We start from the raw sequence: 18,185 nt of genomic DNA on the forward strand, positions 1-18,185 counted from the left end.
TACTGTCTTCGCAAAGACTGATTATCTGTTACTGTTCACCACCAAACATCTCTGGTGCTCTCCTGGGTATCCCTTGCAGAATATTGCAAGTGATTACTGTCAAGATGTAAAATGCACGGAGGCATTTTCTGGTCCATTTTCAAGGCACACATATCCCGAGCAAATTCCATCCTAATTAAGAAATATTGCATTGGATGAGCTGTTTAAAGTACGGTGTCACCTTTGTATTATTTGTTTCACTGCCTTAACATCTTGAATAAATTATTTTCTTTTTGAGCCATGCAAAACCCTTCACCATGAAATGATTTTCATTCAGTTGTTCATTTTATTTTGAATGATTAATTAATTGTTCATCTTCGGTTGTCTTCTCTGCAATATCTCTTGACCAGTAGGATTTAAGGAGATGTGAAAAAATAATTTTAAGTTACAGGAGAAATGACTTCATTGATGTATTAATTATTTTAGTAATAAATTAAATACTTAAAGTTTAATTAATGAGGAAAATAGTGTAGCTCTTTTACCCTAAACAGCATCTAAGTGTTTCTTACCCATTTCTGCTATCAAGAAGAAGAGTTGGCAGGATATTTAATTGAAGAATTTTTTTGAAAGACTTTAAAAAAAAGTCTTCCTTGATGAATGAATTTCAGTATTAGTGCACTGCAGGAGCACAGACAACTCAGAACCCCTGGTGTGTCTGCAACAGACACTTCTTCAAAAGATTTAGAAATAGAAAGGGAGGAGAGTAGAAAAACAAAACAGATGTTCAAGGTTCCTGGTCAGTCTGGGCATGCATGAACTTCTTATGTATAAGATATAACCCATTGTGAGTTTCAATTTAGTAAACATTTTAAAGCTTGATTATTCAACTATGGAACAATGAAAAGAACTTGAGGTACAGTCCATGGGCATATGGAAATAAATGAAATGTATGCAGAAAGTGAACCTAATATTTAATAACCTTGAAGTCAGTTTTGTCTGCCATGTTATGTAAGCCTTATGAACACCCCCTGGAAGGTGAGGCAAGAAACACATGCACAAGGCAAAGAGGGACTTGAAGAAGTTGGTGGGAGAAGAGATTTTTTTTTAATATGGCTTCTTCTTTTTTCTCGTTTATTGCTTTCCTCTCCTAATCTACTCATATTTTGGTTTTCCATGCCTTAAAATATACATAGTTGTTGAAAAATAAACATTTTCTCCTCTCGGGAGCTATCCTTATTCTTTTCTCCCTTCCAACCTTGCATTTGGATCCTTTGATGACTCCTCTTAGCCCCACTCAGCACCTTCCTCCATGGGGGAGGATGAGGAAGAGCCAAGTGCCCATGCCCCGTTTCCTTCATATGACTGGGAGATGTAAGTGCTAAGAGCTGGCTGATGCTCTGCCTGAGAGAGGTACTAAATGGAGGTGACCAAACCTCTAGCACAGCCTGGCAGGGTATCAAAGGAGGTAGGGTGGGAGAAAAATACAAGAACAAACCAGGACAACTGAGTACTAAAAATTGAGGCTCTCCTTCAAGAGGTTATACTTTCATCCAAACCATTAGTGCTTATGAGGGAATTTTTAAATGTTTGAACTCTGTCCCTCATCCCTAAAGGTATTTTCATGTTTCATATTGAATGTGAGAGAAAAGACCAAGGATTGTGTAACATATTTAGTAGCTTCCATTGAATCAAGTCACAGATTTTCCTAAGGGAACAAACTGTTTATTCTTCCTAAAGGACATAGAAATATAAGGCTCATGAATAAATTCCATAATAGTTGTTCTTGTTCTTAATTTTAGGAAGCATCTGATGTATAATGGTAGTAATCTTTAATAGCGTCATGATTTGCCAGAGCATAACTAAAACCTGTTATTACTCTAGGATTCTTTGGGTTTTTATTGTTATAAATTGCCTTACAAAAAAAAGGGAGAAAAAAAATCACTATAAACAAAATGTACAATCAGTTATTTGCCAAATACTGACCCGCGTTCACTCAAGACTCGTTCAGTCTCTTACCCTTGGAAATCCATATTGCCAGACAGAATTAGAATTCATAACAATTCCAGGGGGTTGCAGAACCACAGCTCAACACACTCTAAGTTATCTTTTGTCCCTATGTTATGCTAAGTCAAGAAAACATGATACATGTGTTTCAATAGCAAGATTGAAATAAAAAAGTGTTTCCTATTTGACATGATCAAATCAGAAAATAAAATCACCATTGAAATCACCATTCTCAAATATAAGTGGCTTGTAATTTTATTCTGTGTATGTGATACTTACTTGTAGGCTGGTCCTAGTGTACCTCAGTTTACACTTTCAAGAAGATGATAGAAGAATGGTGAGGAGATGAAAAATTATTCAAGATCAGTAAGAGAGCAGCCTTAATATAAATGAACTGAGGCAGGCAATGTCCAAATCAAGAGACATTTGATTGGAATCTTATTGGAAGTAATTAGAATATTTTCTGCTATTCCCAGTCATTAGAAAGTGACAGTAGGTGACATAAACATTATTTTAAATATATTTTCTTTTTTCAGATTGAACATAAATTCTTTTGGATACTGGCTCTGTGCCAATCACTCTGCCAAGTGCTTTGATAGACTTGACCATATTTCGTAATTCCAACCCCTGCTTCTTATAGGCTAGAGATTAGTAGTTTTCACGTCTCACTTGTGTTTCCATTAGGAAAACAATTTGTTAGATATAATAATTATAATTATATATAATTATATAATAATTATAATTATATATAATTATATAATAATTATAATTATATATTAATTATATATAATTAAATATATATAACTATAATATAATATATAATATAATATATATAATATAATTATAATATAATAATACAATAATTAAATTAAATAATTAAAACTACCATAAACTTTTTGTTGTGGTAAATGACTGTTTCATTCCCCCCCAATTTTTTAAAGATTATATTTATTTATTTATTTGAGAGAGAGAGAGAGTAAGCGATGGGGAGAGAGCCCAAGCCTGGGGAGTGGGGCAGAGGGAGAAGCAGACTCCCCACTGAGCAGGGAGTCTGATGGTGGACTTGATCCCAGGTCCCTGGGATCATGACCTGAGCTAAAGTCAAACGCTTAACCACCTGAGCCACCCAGGTGCCCCTGTTTCATTCACTCTTGTTTCATTTGAAAACACAAAAATTCAGCAACTACAGCAGAACTCAATAGGGATGGTTCAGCTCTGGTTTATATGGTAATGGCTCAGGCAGCTTGACTGGGGCTGGAACATCTAAGATGGCCTCGCTCCCATGCCTAGAATGTCGGCATAGCCTGTCCAGTGGGGTGCCGGTCTTCTCCACATGGCCTCTTTCTCCAGCAGGATGGCCTGGACTTCTTTTCCCGGTGGCTGGGTGCCCCTCCTGTGTGAGCAGAAGTGCAAGTCTTCTTACGGACCTGGCTTGCAAGTCTCGGAGTCGCCATTTCTGCCTCATGACATTGGTCAAAGCAAGTCACAGAGCCAGACCAGATTCAAGGACTTGGGGAATCGATTTCACATCTGCATGAGAAGAGTAGCATGCACACACATAGGCCAGGGTGAAGTGTTTGGTGGCCATCTTTACAATCTACTACAATCGTAGTATGTCATAAGATGACCACGTATTTTATGTTAAAAAGTGTTACTTCGTACACATTTCTCATTCCCTGTGGTTGTTCTCTTTCTTCCACAGATGTCCGTGTATTACTATCCATCTGGTCAGTACCCTACCTCAACCACGCAGCAGTACCGACCCCTGGCCTCCGTTCAGTACAGTGCTCAGAGGGGTCAGCCAATGCCGCAGGCAGCACAACAAGCAGGTACTTGCAGTCTGTTTTCCATGCCCTCCTCTAAACCGGTGATTTTTGCATGTAAATACCTCAGCTGTCCTCTTTGGATGAGTATCCAAGCTTGGCAGTTTAAATCGCCTCATTTCCTTTACCCGGACAAGATAACGGAGCATTGGATTAACTCTGTGTGGAAAAGTAACAGGTACAAGAAGGTGAAGCCCATGTCACTCGAGCACCCCAGACATGCATGCTAAATACAGTCTCCATGAATTATTTTTGGATCTTCTTAATTTCTTTTAAAGCAGAGTGCCAACCACATCCTTATCTTCCTAGTTCATACCTTTTTCTTTTCTTTCTTTTTTTTTTTTTCATTTTCAACCTGAAGAAATCCTTCCCCTGTTCCTAAGGCTAGGGGACCAAATCAGGTTGTTTCCATGCCATCCTAAAAAGTACTGTTTTTAGAAGAAGGCCCCCGACACTGCAGCCCGTATCCCCGGTGGAACTCTGACTCCATGGCTCACTTTCTCGAGGGCCACACGCCTCCCGCCCAGAGCTTGGCAGCCACTGTGCAGTGGGAAGGGGGGCCGATACACTGTACGAGAGTGAGTAGTAGGTCTCACAGTGAACCGGTCTCTTTCCCTACTGTGTCACACTCCTAATGGCATGCCGGTGCCCAGAGAGCAGCAGGAACCCAGCAGGGCTGAGTGACTTGTGCTAGGGAGAGGCTTGTGTCCTTCCTGCTGACCACTCTGCAGGGGAAACTGCTCATTGCCATGCTGAAGACCGCCTGACTGGGGGACCCTGCCTTCCGTAAGTAGGTTGTGCTAGAGCACGTGCTCCCACTGTCTCCTGAATGGCTGTTCTGCCATCAGATCTCTGTGCTGATTATATGTATATGCATCTGTGATATGAACATATACGTGTGGTGTATATGGGAGATGTACAATTTTTATAAGCAGACAAAAAGCACAGTCCTTGCCAAGGGTTCACACCAAGAACAGATACCCTGAGAACAGGAATGTGGACACGACTAGCATCTTGTCAGATTGGAGCAATGACTCAGTTCCTCTGTACTGCAGATAGGTATAGAGTCTTTGGTTCGGCTCATGGCCTATTTAAAGTCTGTGGGAGAAGAGTTAGAGAAATGTTTTGCTGCCAGCCAGACTGTCTTTTGTTTCAACACTGTAATAGTTTGGAGGAAAAATACACATTGACCTCTGAATTGATTTTACATTTTCATAGTAATAAGAACACAAAAGGGTTTATTTTTTTTTATTTTTTTTAAAGATTTTATTTATTTGAGAGATAGAAGTGGGAGAGGGAGAGGGAGAGGATTTTGAGATCATGACCTGAGCCGAAGGCAGACGCTCAACCGACTGAGCCACCCAGGTGCCCTGAACACAAAAGCGTTTAAAATGATCAGTTATTTTAAGAAAATAGTTGGGTAATATTTTCTCTGATTGTTGGAGAATGTTATTATCTCTATCACGTGGCAGTAACGGTGCTATCAATTTAGATATATACTATAGTGATGTGCTGCTTGCATTCCTCCTGCTAATGTTTGTCAGAGAATTAATTTATGATCTTCTAGCTACTGGTCCAGAGGCCACTGTGAAGTTTTCCTTTTGGTTACCAATGCTTGTAGAAGAAAGGTGCAGATATCTAATGGTAATGATTGACCAAATTTTAGTTTACTGCCATTATTTGACAGTTTCCTGAAGAGATATTTCAGCCTTGTGTTCGAGTATAGTTCCTACGCAGGCGTGCAGTTACAAACATTCTGGGACCTACTAAAACCTGAAAACTCTGGGTCTGTGTGAGGGACTGAGACAGTTGGATGAATATGTTCGCTGGGCAACAGTAGATTTAGGACAAGCCTTGGGCTCCCCTTGACCCTTCTCCACTGTCCTCATTGATGAGTGTCAATATTAGCAAGAACACTGTGATATTTTGTTATATTTTTTAAAACACTGTGGGAGAATTTAGGGATGCAGAACCTCCCCCGGTCTCATGGAGACCTAACTGGCTCCAACTACATTCCCTGGCAGCCTGGAGACACTGACTTGTCCCATGATCCCGCATCACCATGGAAATGCCAGCCCCAAGGCGAGGTAACAGCATCGCAATTAGGAGGGGTGCATTTTAAAGTAGCACCATATCCAAAACAGAAGTGCTTCAGGTGTCAAGGAGGTGAGTGGAGCTAAGATGGTCTGTGGGGAGTGGGGAGATGAGAAAAAGGAATTGATGTGTGAATGATACCCTCCCAGAAGGGACAGCGTCAATATGCACATGAGACCTTTGAGCTCCTAGCTTTTGAGACCACCACACCTGGTATGAGCCGAAAATCTCAGTGCAGTTTCCAGCGTGGTGTTGAACTTACTGAAGGTTTGGGAAGACAGTGTCCCCTGACCTCACTAAGAATCACCTCTGCTAACAAAATCCCAGCCATCCAGCTCATGCCATGGTTCTGTGACAGTACGTGACTACAGCTAGGAGGCCTTTTGCTGAGCTTAGACACTAACAGAGATTTCCCAAAGGGGCAAGGTGGTTATTTGGGGGAGCCACAGTTCCTGGAGGAGCTTGAAGATAGGCCCTCTCTCTCTGTAAAGTGACCTTAGGACAAGGGGTGGTCTGGCACCACCCCACAGTGATGCCCTGAGTCTCAGGGACCTGACCTTCTCCCACCATCATCTGGTACTGCCTGGCCTGCGTAGGAGTATCTGGTACTGCCTGGCGTGTGTCAGAGTATCTGGTACTGCCTGGCCTGCGTCAGAGTAAACTCCGTATCACAGGGTTAGACATTAGTGTGGAGCAAATTTATCTCAGTTACAACCAAATGAGAGTTTAATCCCAGTTTGCTTCTTGACACTGTTCTTAATCTTTATTTAACGGTCGTGAAAAGTATTTCTTCTTTGTCCTACATTCTTGACCAAATTGAAATCTCTGTAAGTCACGACATCATTCCTAGGCCTTAAAACTACACATAGTGGATTTTTATAAAGGAAATAGGATATTCTACAATTGACTAAATAGGCCTTACCCTGAGGCCCAATAGGGGGACATAAATTCTTCCTCCTGGTGATTTTTTGTACTCTTTACTCTACCAAAGGTGCTAAGCCTCCGAAAGAACTGGTGGGGATTACAAACAAGGGTCATTAATGAATGGTAGATTTGAACAGTGATATTTGGATTTTGTAGCTACATATATGAGGGATATAAAAACCATTAATACAGAAGTGTCTCTAATGGAAAAAAATATGTTGTCAATTTAACATTATCAGGTACCCCCTATGACCTGAAGCTGCATAGAAAGGCAGTTATCAGGTTCAAGCTAAAAAGACTGTGGTTTTCAAATCCTTCCAGCTTTGAAAGACTTGGAAGTGAAAATGTCCCACCTGAGAACAGGATTTTTCCATGGATCAAATACTGAAATGGAGTACTGAGGAGCAAGCGTTTCATTTCTTTATATTTTAGGCTTACTTAGTAGTCAGTTACCGTCTTGCATTTAGTTAATACCTATGTTGCTATGATTTTATTCTGGTTTAAAAACTTTTTGTTTTGTTTTGTTTTTAAAAGTTTTATTTATTTGAGAGAGAGAGCATAAGCAGGATAGAGAGAGAGGGAGAAGCAGACTCCCCGCTGAGCAAGGAGCCCGATGTGCGGCTGGATCCCAGGACCCTGGGATCATGACCCGAGCCAAAGGCAAACGCTTAACTGACTGAGCCACCCAGGCGTCCCTAAAAATGTTTTTAAGGCCACAAACATGTTAGTAGTAACTATAGGCACCATCAGTTAGGTCTCTAAGGGGCTAGTTGCTATGTGAAGTATTTACAAACATCGCATTTTTTCATCCCCACCACAAATTTACAAGGGAAATAGCTGTGAGCACCCCTGTTCAGAAATAAGTTACCCAGGGTCTCAAGGTTGATCAGATTGGGAGGAGCACCCAGGCTTGCCTGGTTTTAAACCTGTGCATTAATCACTTTATCACAATCACATAAGCCTAGTTACTAGTGTTGCCTTTATTTACTGTCACAGATGATCATAGAGAAACGAGCCCCTTGGAACTAAACCTGCAGGCCCGTGTTACGGAGGCAGATAGCACCTAATTAATTATCCAAGCACAACCAGGTTGACTAATAGCAGAACAAATGGGGGACTCTGGACTTTGGCTCCTGACCAACCACAGGCTTTCATATTCCTTTGCAGTGCTGGTCACTAACGGCCAATGACAGAGCACAGCTGAGACATTTATGTGCGGGTCACATATTGAAAAGAGAGAGAGAGAGAAAAAAAAAAGAATTCATCTTGGATCTTGTCTCCAACTCTAAATTCCTTTCTCAGTTTGACTAAAAAAGAAATATATGTAGCTTCATTCTCCACTCTCCACAATCTTGCACATGTTCTAAAAGCCACAAAAATGGGCTTGTAAAGTCCTATACGCTTTTGTAAGTGGGCATGTGGGGATGAATAAATCCTGGTTTTGGTATCAGAATAATAATGGCCTCATAAAATGAATTGGGAAGTGTTCCTTTTTCTTCTGTTTTTTGGAAGGAATTGTGTAAAAATGGTGCCGAATTAAATGTTTGATAGAATCCTCCAGTGACCCTCTCTGGGCCTGGGGATTTCCAGAAGCATTATTTTTTTTACTTTTTACATAAATATAATTCCTAGAGCTTTTAATTATGAAATTGTTATGGTTACAAGAGTATTCAGATGATCTGTCTCATCTTTGCTGAGTTTTGGTCCTTTGTGGTCATTGAGGAATTGGCTCATTTCTTCTAAGTTGCTGGATTTATGAGTGAAAAGTTATTAGTGGTATTTCTTTATTATCCTTTGAATGGCTGCAGGATATGTTGGGATATCCTGTTTGTTTGTTTGTTTGTTTGTTTGTTTGTTTTCTTACTATTGGTGATTTTTACATTCTCCCTTCTCAGTTTTGTAAGTCTTGCTAGATTTATCAATTTTATTGAACTTTTCAAGGAACTACCACTTTGTTTCATTGATTTCTCTATTTTATTGTTTCGATTTCATTGATTTCTGTTCTTATCTTTTTATTTTCTTCTTTCTGCACACATTTGCTTTATTTTGTTCTACTTTATGTAGTTTCTTGAGGTAGGAAGTGAGATTACAGATTTAGGACATTTTCTCTTTTTTAATGCAAGCATACTTAGTGCTATAGGTTTCCTTTATAGCCTTGCTTTAACAATGTGCCCCATATTTTTATGTGGCTTTATTTCCATTTCATTCATTTGTGTATATATATATATATATATATTTTTTATTTTCTGTGAGATTTCCTCCTTGATCTATGGATTATTTAGAGGTGTTTTGTTTAATACCCAAGTGTTTGGAGGTTTCCCTGTTGTATTTCTGTCATTGATTCTAGACTGATTCCGTTACAATTAAAGAACATCTCTGTATGATTTCAACTCTTAGAAGATTGTTGAGGTTGGTTTTATGGACCAGGATATGGTCTAACTTGCTGAATGTTCCATAAACTCTTGAAAACAACTGGGTACTCTGCTGTTGTTTGGCAGAAATGTTGTAGACATGTCAATTAAAATCCTGTCAATTTATTTTGCTGTTCAGATCTTCTATACTTTTGATGATTTTCTGCTAACTAGTTCTATCCGTGGCTAAGGGGTGATATTCACAACTCCAATTATAAGACTTCCTATAGTCCTGACATAAATCTTAAGGCAAAGATTACCCTCAGTTTCCCTGGAGTCCAAGGATGTGGGGGAAACTTTGAAGTTATTCAAAGCATGTTATCATTTGTTGTTGTTGTTTTTTTCCTCAAATAATTAAGACATGTTTGATTCCCTAAAAAACGTTAGAAACATTCCATAAAAATAGTCCAGAAGGTAAGGCCCTGTGACCAATGAGGTTTGGGTAAGCTGTTCCCACACACTGTTGCCTACATCCCTTATGTGCCAGGCTTCCAACACTTTGCTTAATGCCAATGATATTACTCTAGGTTTAGGTAGAAGAATAATGTAGATTACTGTTTACAACAGGCGGTCCAACAGTGCTGCTTTCCTGATAGATCAGGAGAACCTGGATTCTTAAATGCCGTGAAAGTAGAATGGCCGCAGAGCAGAGCAGGAAGGGGGAAACACAATACTTGAGGGAACGCTTCATTCGGTTAGTTTATAACTGCAGCATCCTTTGGGGTAGATTCTGAAAACTCTGGAGATGCTGCTTACCTCTGTTTTTTAAATCCCTTTCCTGCCTCCCTCCTCCACTCCCAGCCACCTGCTGAATGCTTCATTTTGGGTAAAAACCAGTTTCATAGTACAATTTCTGTGAAAATGTTTTACTTTTCAAATTATAGCTCAGAAAGAAACCATGAAAAAGAAGTCTTAAATAATGCATCATATTGCAAAAGCCCATGCAGCTTTTGTGGGGCTTCCTTAAGCCTATTTAGTTTACTTCTGCTCCGGTCCTGTCAGGGCTCTGGGTGGGGTAAATGACGAACCAACTCGGCCTGGCAAAGCAGAGCTGGAATCCTTGCAGGAGACAATGATGGAGGTCTTCAAAATTGTTTGAGCTGCTTGACTCACTCTTTCACTTATATTTAACATAAGCCTCACTTGGACTCTCTCTTACACTCTGCCAAACAGCCATCATGAGGTATGAATAGTAGACTCAGAATTTAAATGCTCAGTTTGGTTAAATGAGGAAACTGAGGAAGGTCAGCCTCCTGCCTGGTGTGGCATCTTTCTTGTCAGAGCCAGAAAGGGGGGTGGGGGGCTTCTACTACCTCAGTCTTCACAGATTCATGGACAAACACAGGTTTCAGAAACCCAGCAGGCTTACTCAGTGTGAACCAAGTCTGACTTGTGAGATTCTGTCCTTGGATATTTGAACTTGGTACCACATGCAGGTTATAAGGAGAGCATGCAAACAGAAAACTTGGGAGATGTGTTATCACCCCTCCCCCTTCATAAGACAGAAATTGGAGCTTCGACCCCCTCAGAGTATCATCTTTCTCTGTCCTGTTAGAGAAGATAAAAACAAGCCTTGCAACAGGCTTCGTGTTGTCCAGTTGATCAAAGAGAAGAAGGATGGATGCAGATAAAGAACATTTGCAATGAATTCAAAATATATGTAAATAAAGAGCATACAGAAGAACACCGAAGGAAGAGAAAATCAGGTCAGGGAATGTAGATCCTGTTTGTTTTATTTTGCTAACTGATGATAGGATAACAGCCTAATCCAGGAATCTTTAGGGACACTCTGACCTTTAGGATATAGATTGCATTGATTCAAACCTCCATTCTACATATGCAGAAAACCTTTTGTGTGTAGGGAGTTCTTCACTGAGGACTTGTATGATTGGAGGGTTCAGCCTGTCAGAAACACTAGCTGTATAACAGGCCATTGGATTTTTCCATGCCTCTCTGGATTCCTGAGAAGAGCTTGTAAATGCCATTCTCAGCCCCTCCCATGTTGTGGGTGTTTGAGGGAGGGTTACTGTAGCCAGGGCTCCCTAAACTTTAATAGGCATATATACTACCTAAGATCTTGATCAGATGGCATATTTTGACACAGTAGTTCTGGGGTGAGTCCTGAGATTCTACATTTCGAGCACATTTGAGCACATTCCCAGGGGATGCTAGTGCTAATGGCCTGCCATCTGGAGAACAATGTCATAGATAGCAAATTTTTGATCATGGCTGGCCTATGTATAAGCTGTAGCAAAAGAAAGGAACCTACACAAATTCACTCTTTGATTTGACATTATTTATATTTTAGGCAAAAATTAATACTTCGTAGTTAGCGTCTGACTCTTTTTTTATTATTTCATATGTTTTTGTGTTTTTATTTTTTTATTATGTTATGTTAATCACCATACATTACATCATTAATTTTTGATGTAGTGTTCCATAGTTCACTGTTTGCATATAACACCCAGTGCTCCATGTAGAACATGCCCTCTTTAATACCCATCACCAGGCTAACCCATCCCCCCACCCACCTCCCCTCTAGAACCCTCAGTTTGTTTCTCAGGGTCCATAGTCTCTCATGGTTCGTCTCCCCCTCCGATTTCCCCCCTTCATTCTATCTTCTTCTTCTTCTTTTTTTTTTTTTACATATAACATATTATTTGTTTCAGAGGTACAGGTCTCTGATTCAACAGTCTTGCACAATTCACAGCGCTAATGAATTATATTTAGAATTAGTGCATTAATGTTTACAGATCCAAATTTTGAGATAGAAAGTAAATATAGCATGATTCCACAACACAACAGGGACTCAGAAGTGTTGAAAGAATGAATAATATGTGTACCTCTTTTCAAGTTAGCATGAACACGGAGGGTTAGGTGGCTGTGTGTATGTGTTGGTGTGTGTATGAGAGAGAGAGGAGAGAATGTGTGAAGATTGAAAAGACTAAATGGAAACCTCTCAGTCTCCATCTCAAATATGAGTAAGAGCAAAAGTGTAGTTAAATGGTATGAAATCAGATAGAGAGACAGCCTAACAAACGAATCCACAGCAACAAACAAATACACACCTTTTTCAAAGTTCAGACACTTGCCCAAGGAATAGGTCACAGACCCTTTGGGCCGCTTTCAGGGGGATAGTATGTTTGGATTTGTGTATGCTTAGAAATTTATGAATTTTTATAAATTTAAAGGAATAATGTTCCCATCAACACTCATTTCAACAGATTAGTTTTGAAATTGTTCAGATGGCAGGGAGTAACCACACCCTGAAAACTGCTCATAGGACCGTCTGTTCAAGGCAACTCCTTTCTTCAATCACTTAGCTCTCTTTTGAGTTTTTAACAAAGGAATGGACTTGGTGGCGTTTCTGGCAGGAAAATGTCATTATCTACAACACGTGTATATTTGAAAATAGACCAAAGCCACAGCTCCTTTCCTGATAGGCCTGCATGGAAGTTCAATAAACAGTGATATGTTTAGCTTTTTTCTTCTTGTAGTAGTACTATTTTTGTTGTGATAGAATATTGTTCATAATAACATCTCCTAGTAGGAAAAAAGATTATTATCTCTTTAATGTTGTTCTGAAACACATTTGGGATGGGGCAAAATGTACTTTAATGGAGTCTATAAATTTATTTAACCAGAGCACTTGTGTAAAGTTGACAGTGAATCCTGTATTTTCAGCTTGACTTATTAAGCAGTGTCAATGCAACTAAGAGGAGTTTTATCTTTGAAAAAGATCTTCTCTTTCTTTGCTCTTATGGTATTCCTCCCCTTGACTTTCTTCCTTTGGGGAATGGGTGGAGATAGGAGGAAGGACCATCAGAGCTAAAGAAAGAATTTGGAATACCAGCGTGACCAATAAGATATATTAATTTCTAGACAGTGGGATTTTCTTTTTTAGTCTTAAAACGCCTTCTCCAAACTTGATGGTTTTAAAAAAGATTTGTCTAGTTATCCTATGTATAATTTACATATATTTTAATGCTTAAAGCCTTAATAATCCCTCTATATATTTTTAAATACATTTTTAAAAATGTATAACCAACAGTCACTCAGAGAAGCAATGCAGAAATTGTTGCATTTGACCACCTTGAGGAAGCCATGGGTACCTTGGGTGTCTGCATTATTATGTTACTAAAAGCAGAGGGGGTCGATTATCAAAGAGTTACATGAGGCTTTACTTGTCTGGTTTCTGTTAACATCAGTGGAAGTCACATGGATAAATCCTCGCGGAACATGCTGTTCTAAAAATATGAGTCTGGGAAAGGTTTCTATGGAAATGTTCATGTGTTTCTTTCATTAATTGGCCTAATTATTCCATTTACAGAAATGGGAATGAGAAGTATTAAGACGGGGTTATGAGAAAGGTTAACATTATTAGGAGCAATAATAGGAATCATGCTATTTTTAGATCTGAAAGCCTTACAGGTAACCAAAACAATACAGATGGCCAGGTTCTCTCTGTCCCCTAGGTGGTTATATAGTAAAATGGATTTATTCAACATGTTTCTGAGAGTTGCTTTAGCACTTTGCATTTTATGTAGCTTTTGGTGTTTATCTACTCATTTGTTATGCAGTTAAGCACTACTGGTGTGGTTAGGATTTCTGCTTTTCTACAAAGATAGGGAGTAAGATAGATCATAGCAGTATCGTTTATTTTTTGTATTATGCAACCAAAAGTAGAAGCAGTAGTTTGTTAGAGAAAAGAAAGATTTGGTTTAGAGATGGCAAGGAAAGAAAGGTGGCAAGAAAAGCATACCAATTATGTGTTTTTATTTCCAAAATTCTAACATTCATGCACAGCTTTCCTGAGAGAATCTGAACTCTAGAAAAATCTAAAGAACCCAAACTACTAGTTCCAAGTGGTCAGGTTTACCCGATAGTTTCACTGAACTAAATGAAGAGAAGTTAGGATATTTTGTGGCGTATGCAGTCTTCCTCCATCCTTTTAATTTTCTCCCCCTTTTCTTTCTTGTTAATTTGTTGCAATTTGTTCCAATTTCTTGTTACTGCAGCTAACTTTGCCTTCATCTATAAATCGCCTTATTTTTCAGTCCCTCCTTTCTTTGGAAGCACTTTTTTTTCAGCTTTTCATGGTATTCATTGATTTTCCATCTCCAAATCTGACTTCTCATTTTATTTACTTTCTATCTTTAATTCCCTGGACCTCTCTCTTTCCTTCTCTTTTTTTTTTTTTTTTTTTTTGTTTCTTTCTCTTTATAATAAACATACTTTTCACTCTAAACTCTGGGTGATTTTCATACCAGGCTTTAGTTGTCTGCATTTCTTCTCTTTTAATTTATTAAACTTATTTCTTTCCATTCCACACACTCCTTTCCATTATGAGATAGGACACCTAATACCTCCAGAGATATTCATGATCCAACATGCCAATGATTAAGGAGAATGTGCTGGGTTTTCCCCACCTTCTGAACAGAGAACATCAAGAGTACTAAACTGTCTTCTCTCCACCTTGCTGTCCTTAGAGCCAGCATAAAGTTACCCTCAGGGTTGGTTACTTCAAACTTGGAAAATTGTAGTGATAAAAAAGTGAAGAGCATCTTGAAGGATGTTATTTTTATTTTGTTTCCCAAATTCAATGATGCAGTGGTGCCCACAGGAAAATTGTCAGGCTTTTGGATGATGTTTAAATTTGTCATTTCCAAGGGGCTCACTATTGCTTAGACATTTTGCTGTTCCTTCTTTGAAAAGAGAGCAGTGTACAAACCATTAAATTTAAAGGACACGACCTCAGAAGTCAGCAGCCCTAAAATGTGCTGTTTTCTGAAATTCTTTCTTCTTTCTACTGTCTTCAGATGTGACTGCTTTTTGTAGGGACACAAATGGATATTCAGTAAAACCAATCTGCATGGACTCACACATGCTAGTTTTTGCCCCTTCCCCAGACCATCAGCATAAGAACAGACTCTCATCACTCCCTTCAGTCCTGAAATGCCATGGGCCATCCTGTCCACATGAGTGGTTCATGAACATTTTAGTTCAGAGCCAAGTAGCAATCTCTATAACCCAGGAAGGCCACAAGATTGTCTGAGCCTAGGAGAAGTAGTATAATTCTAGAAGAAACACAATGACTCACACAACCTCTTTAGAGTCTGGGCGGTGGAGGGGCCGGGGGGGGGTCACATGCTTACAAGTAGGGTCACTAATTGATTCAGCTGTTACAGCATGATTCCATGGCACAGGCATTTCTGCACATCTGTTCATTGGAAGAGCATGTCAGCAGCATGCAGTAGCCTTCACACTTAAGCTCTCATCCAAATCCTTTAAGCTGCCCGGGGCCTGCCTCTGTGGTCTCTCCCAGGTGCTATTCCCAGTTGCCCGCTGACCCTCCCTGGCTGCCGTGATGGTTTCGATGCCCTGCAAGGACTGCCACCAATCCCTAATGGCTTGCTGACATCTTCTTCCTGATCCCCTCACCATTTCCTTGAAGGCACCTAGAGACTCATTATAATTGAATTTTTAACATTCTCCCAAATGCTCTTACTCTTGTGTTTTACTTTTATTTTTGTATTAGGTCCAGCACTGCACTTTTCATGAGCCATGTGGGTCATAATTGTTTTGAGAATAAGAAATTAGTGGCAGGAAGAGGGGCCAGAATGAGCCCCAAATGCACTTTGCAGAATGCAGGGTAGTGCAGTGGAGTATACATCCCAATTTATTCTAAGAGCATGCAGTCAAATTTGCCAAGCCAGCTCTGAGCAGGCATTCCATGCACTGTTTTCCAACAGTAGCAACTTATCAACCAATATCACTCTAATTACTCACCTAGGCACAGAGGGTGTTAAGCAGACTGTGTGGTATTACATACACTGCGGAGATCAGAAAGCTTGAGGCGCTCTTCAGTGCATCTTGATGGACACTTCGATTTCCCCAGTTGAGACTAACTAGATCTATCTGGTCAGAAAGGCTCAGCTCCTACTGCGGAGGTGACTTAAACAGAACAATCCAAAGTATAAATCAGAGACAAAAGTTCTGCCTTGCTGAAAATCATGGCAAGAATTAGGAGGAAGAGAAGATTGTTTTAGTGGGCAACTTTTGTAGTTTTCTTATGCATATATAACTTTTATAAACTGTCAAAACAACACAGTACTTGCAGTAAAGGATGTTTTAAAAAAGACGCAAAAAACTCCGTACCAACACGATAATGGATTATTTTTGCCTCTTCTTTTTCTGCCTTTGAGCTTATGTATGTACACATGACCGACACATACATGTATTGCAATCATAGATCATGCCACTTTTTTATTAATATAACATTTTTACTCACTCAAAACTCATTTTACACTTGCATGTAAACTGAGTCTTCTGACATTTCTGTGACATGGTCTTTTTTAGAAGTAAAATTGTATGTGCAGGTGACAAGCATATTTACATAAAAAATTCTAAACAGTGTACAAAACAACTACTAGAACTCATTAGGGAATTTAACAGTATTACAGAATATAAGGACAATATACATAAATCAATATTTAATATACAATATTTTCTATACTGGCAGAAAACAAATGGAAAATTTAAAATTCAATTTGGAATAGTGTGTGACACAATTTTAATAGCAATGAAGGCAATCACCCTGCTCCCAACCTTGTAGGTCCAAAGGGCCCACGGCATTGCCTCAGTCACTGGGAAGCACTCACAGTGAGCCCCAAACACCCTACAGAGTCTCCTAGAATAATAACAATTACAACACGAAATGTTTCCCAAAGCAGTCCTTCATTCCTGGTTTCTCCTTCAAAGAAAAAGTATGTAAGCGGTGGGGGGGAGGGGAGACTAAAGCTTTCACATCTCTCATTTATCTATCTTATTTAACTTCCATATCCAACAAATATTTCATAATAAACTGTTGTTACCGGCTTGCTGCTCTTCTCCCCAAGCAGGGAGGACTCCACAGAAGTTTCAGGGTATTTTTCCACCTTCTGTCAAGCGCTTTTGTCTTTTTAATTTCCCATTGTTAAAAGTGATACAATTCAAGGAGCTCACGCTCTTTGAGTTGGAGTCTACCTCAAGTGCCTCTATGAACATGCCACACAAAGGAGTCGGTTTCCTTGGCAACAGGAATGTGGTAAAAAATAAAAATCCATGGAAACACTTGCTCCCTACCTCCTTCCCTAGTGCCCCTCAGCACTGCTGTTTGCCAGGCACAGAAACTACAATGGAGACAAGAGTCCCTGCTCTTGATCAACTAGCCATTGAGGTGCCATTACCAACCCTTTGCTCTGTTTTCCCATCAGTGAAAACAGTTCAGCTGTGAAATGGGCCTTTTCTCATTATTGCCTTTAGCTGGTCTTTTTTAACCATTTAAAAAAGAGAAAGGGGAAACTGGGTTTTAAGAAATGTGTGTGTGTGTGTGTGTGTGTGTGTGTGTGTGTGTGTGAATGTGATTGTCCTAATGAACCGAATTTAAATGACTGGTAGCACTTACTTTTACATTTATTTTCAGTCTCTGAAATTTGCATCAAAGGTATTTTTAAATCTCTGGCAGAACATAATGGCATGTTTGGTGACCGCTGTGAAAATTAATGTATTAATTTGGCAAAACTCATGACATACTTATTAAGTATACTTCTAAATAAGCTCCCATAAGCCCAAAATGACTTTCTCCCCACTATTGGAAACAGTAAGGCGAATAGAGACCTGTGAATTTATAGATAGGTAACCTATGTAGTCTAATTTCAGACACGCCATTCAGCAAGTATGGGGATTAACCAATGTGATTTTTAGTCCTGAGCTCTCACTGTGCCCCAGGATAGCAATAAGACCCTATCAGGAGCCAAAGCTCTACCTCTTCCCAATCCTCTTTATCCCTCTTCTTTGTATCATTTTCCTTCTCAGGACAATGAAAGAGAAGATGAATACTGTACAGTTGTTGATTTCTAAATTATTCCGCTGCTGGGCTGGTCAGTTATTCAAGGATTTTCAATGTACC

General features: G+C 39.5%; 1 protein-coding gene and 1 long non-coding RNA gene across 23 annotated transcripts in view; one reads left to right on the forward strand and one right to left on the reverse strand.

Annotated features, from left to right (window-relative positions):
* The window catches only part of ARPP21 (cAMP regulated phosphoprotein 21), a 154,100-nt gene that overhangs the window by 100,050 nt on the left and 35,865 nt on the right, over positions 1-18,185 (forward strand). For 21 of the 22 annotated variants that reach the window (XM_027586141.2, XM_027586140.2, XM_027586145.2 and 18 more), the window contains one exon: positions 3,686-3,812. In XM_027586141.2, the coding sequence (XP_027441942.1) occupies positions 3,686-3,812 (127 nt within the window). Of the gene's footprint in view, positions 1-3,336; positions 3,429-3,685; positions 3,813-18,185 lie in introns of those variants that run through there. The other variant, XM_027586156.1, reaches the window with a different exon arrangement.
* On the reverse strand, positions 323-17,255 carry LOC113918019. Its single transcript, XR_003518427.1, has 3 exons — positions 17,110-17,255; positions 16,025-16,239; positions 323-380 (listed from the first exon to the last, which is right to left on the reverse strand). It is a non-coding gene; the product is annotated as an uncharacterized LOC113918019 (long non-coding RNA).

The sequence above is a fragment of the Zalophus californianus genome, chromosome 1, assembly GCF_009762305.2.
Source record: "Zalophus californianus isolate mZalCal1 chromosome 1, mZalCal1.pri.v2, whole genome shotgun sequence".
In the NCBI taxonomy this organism is placed as follows: domain Eukaryota; kingdom Metazoa; phylum Chordata; class Mammalia; order Carnivora; family Otariidae; genus Zalophus; species Zalophus californianus.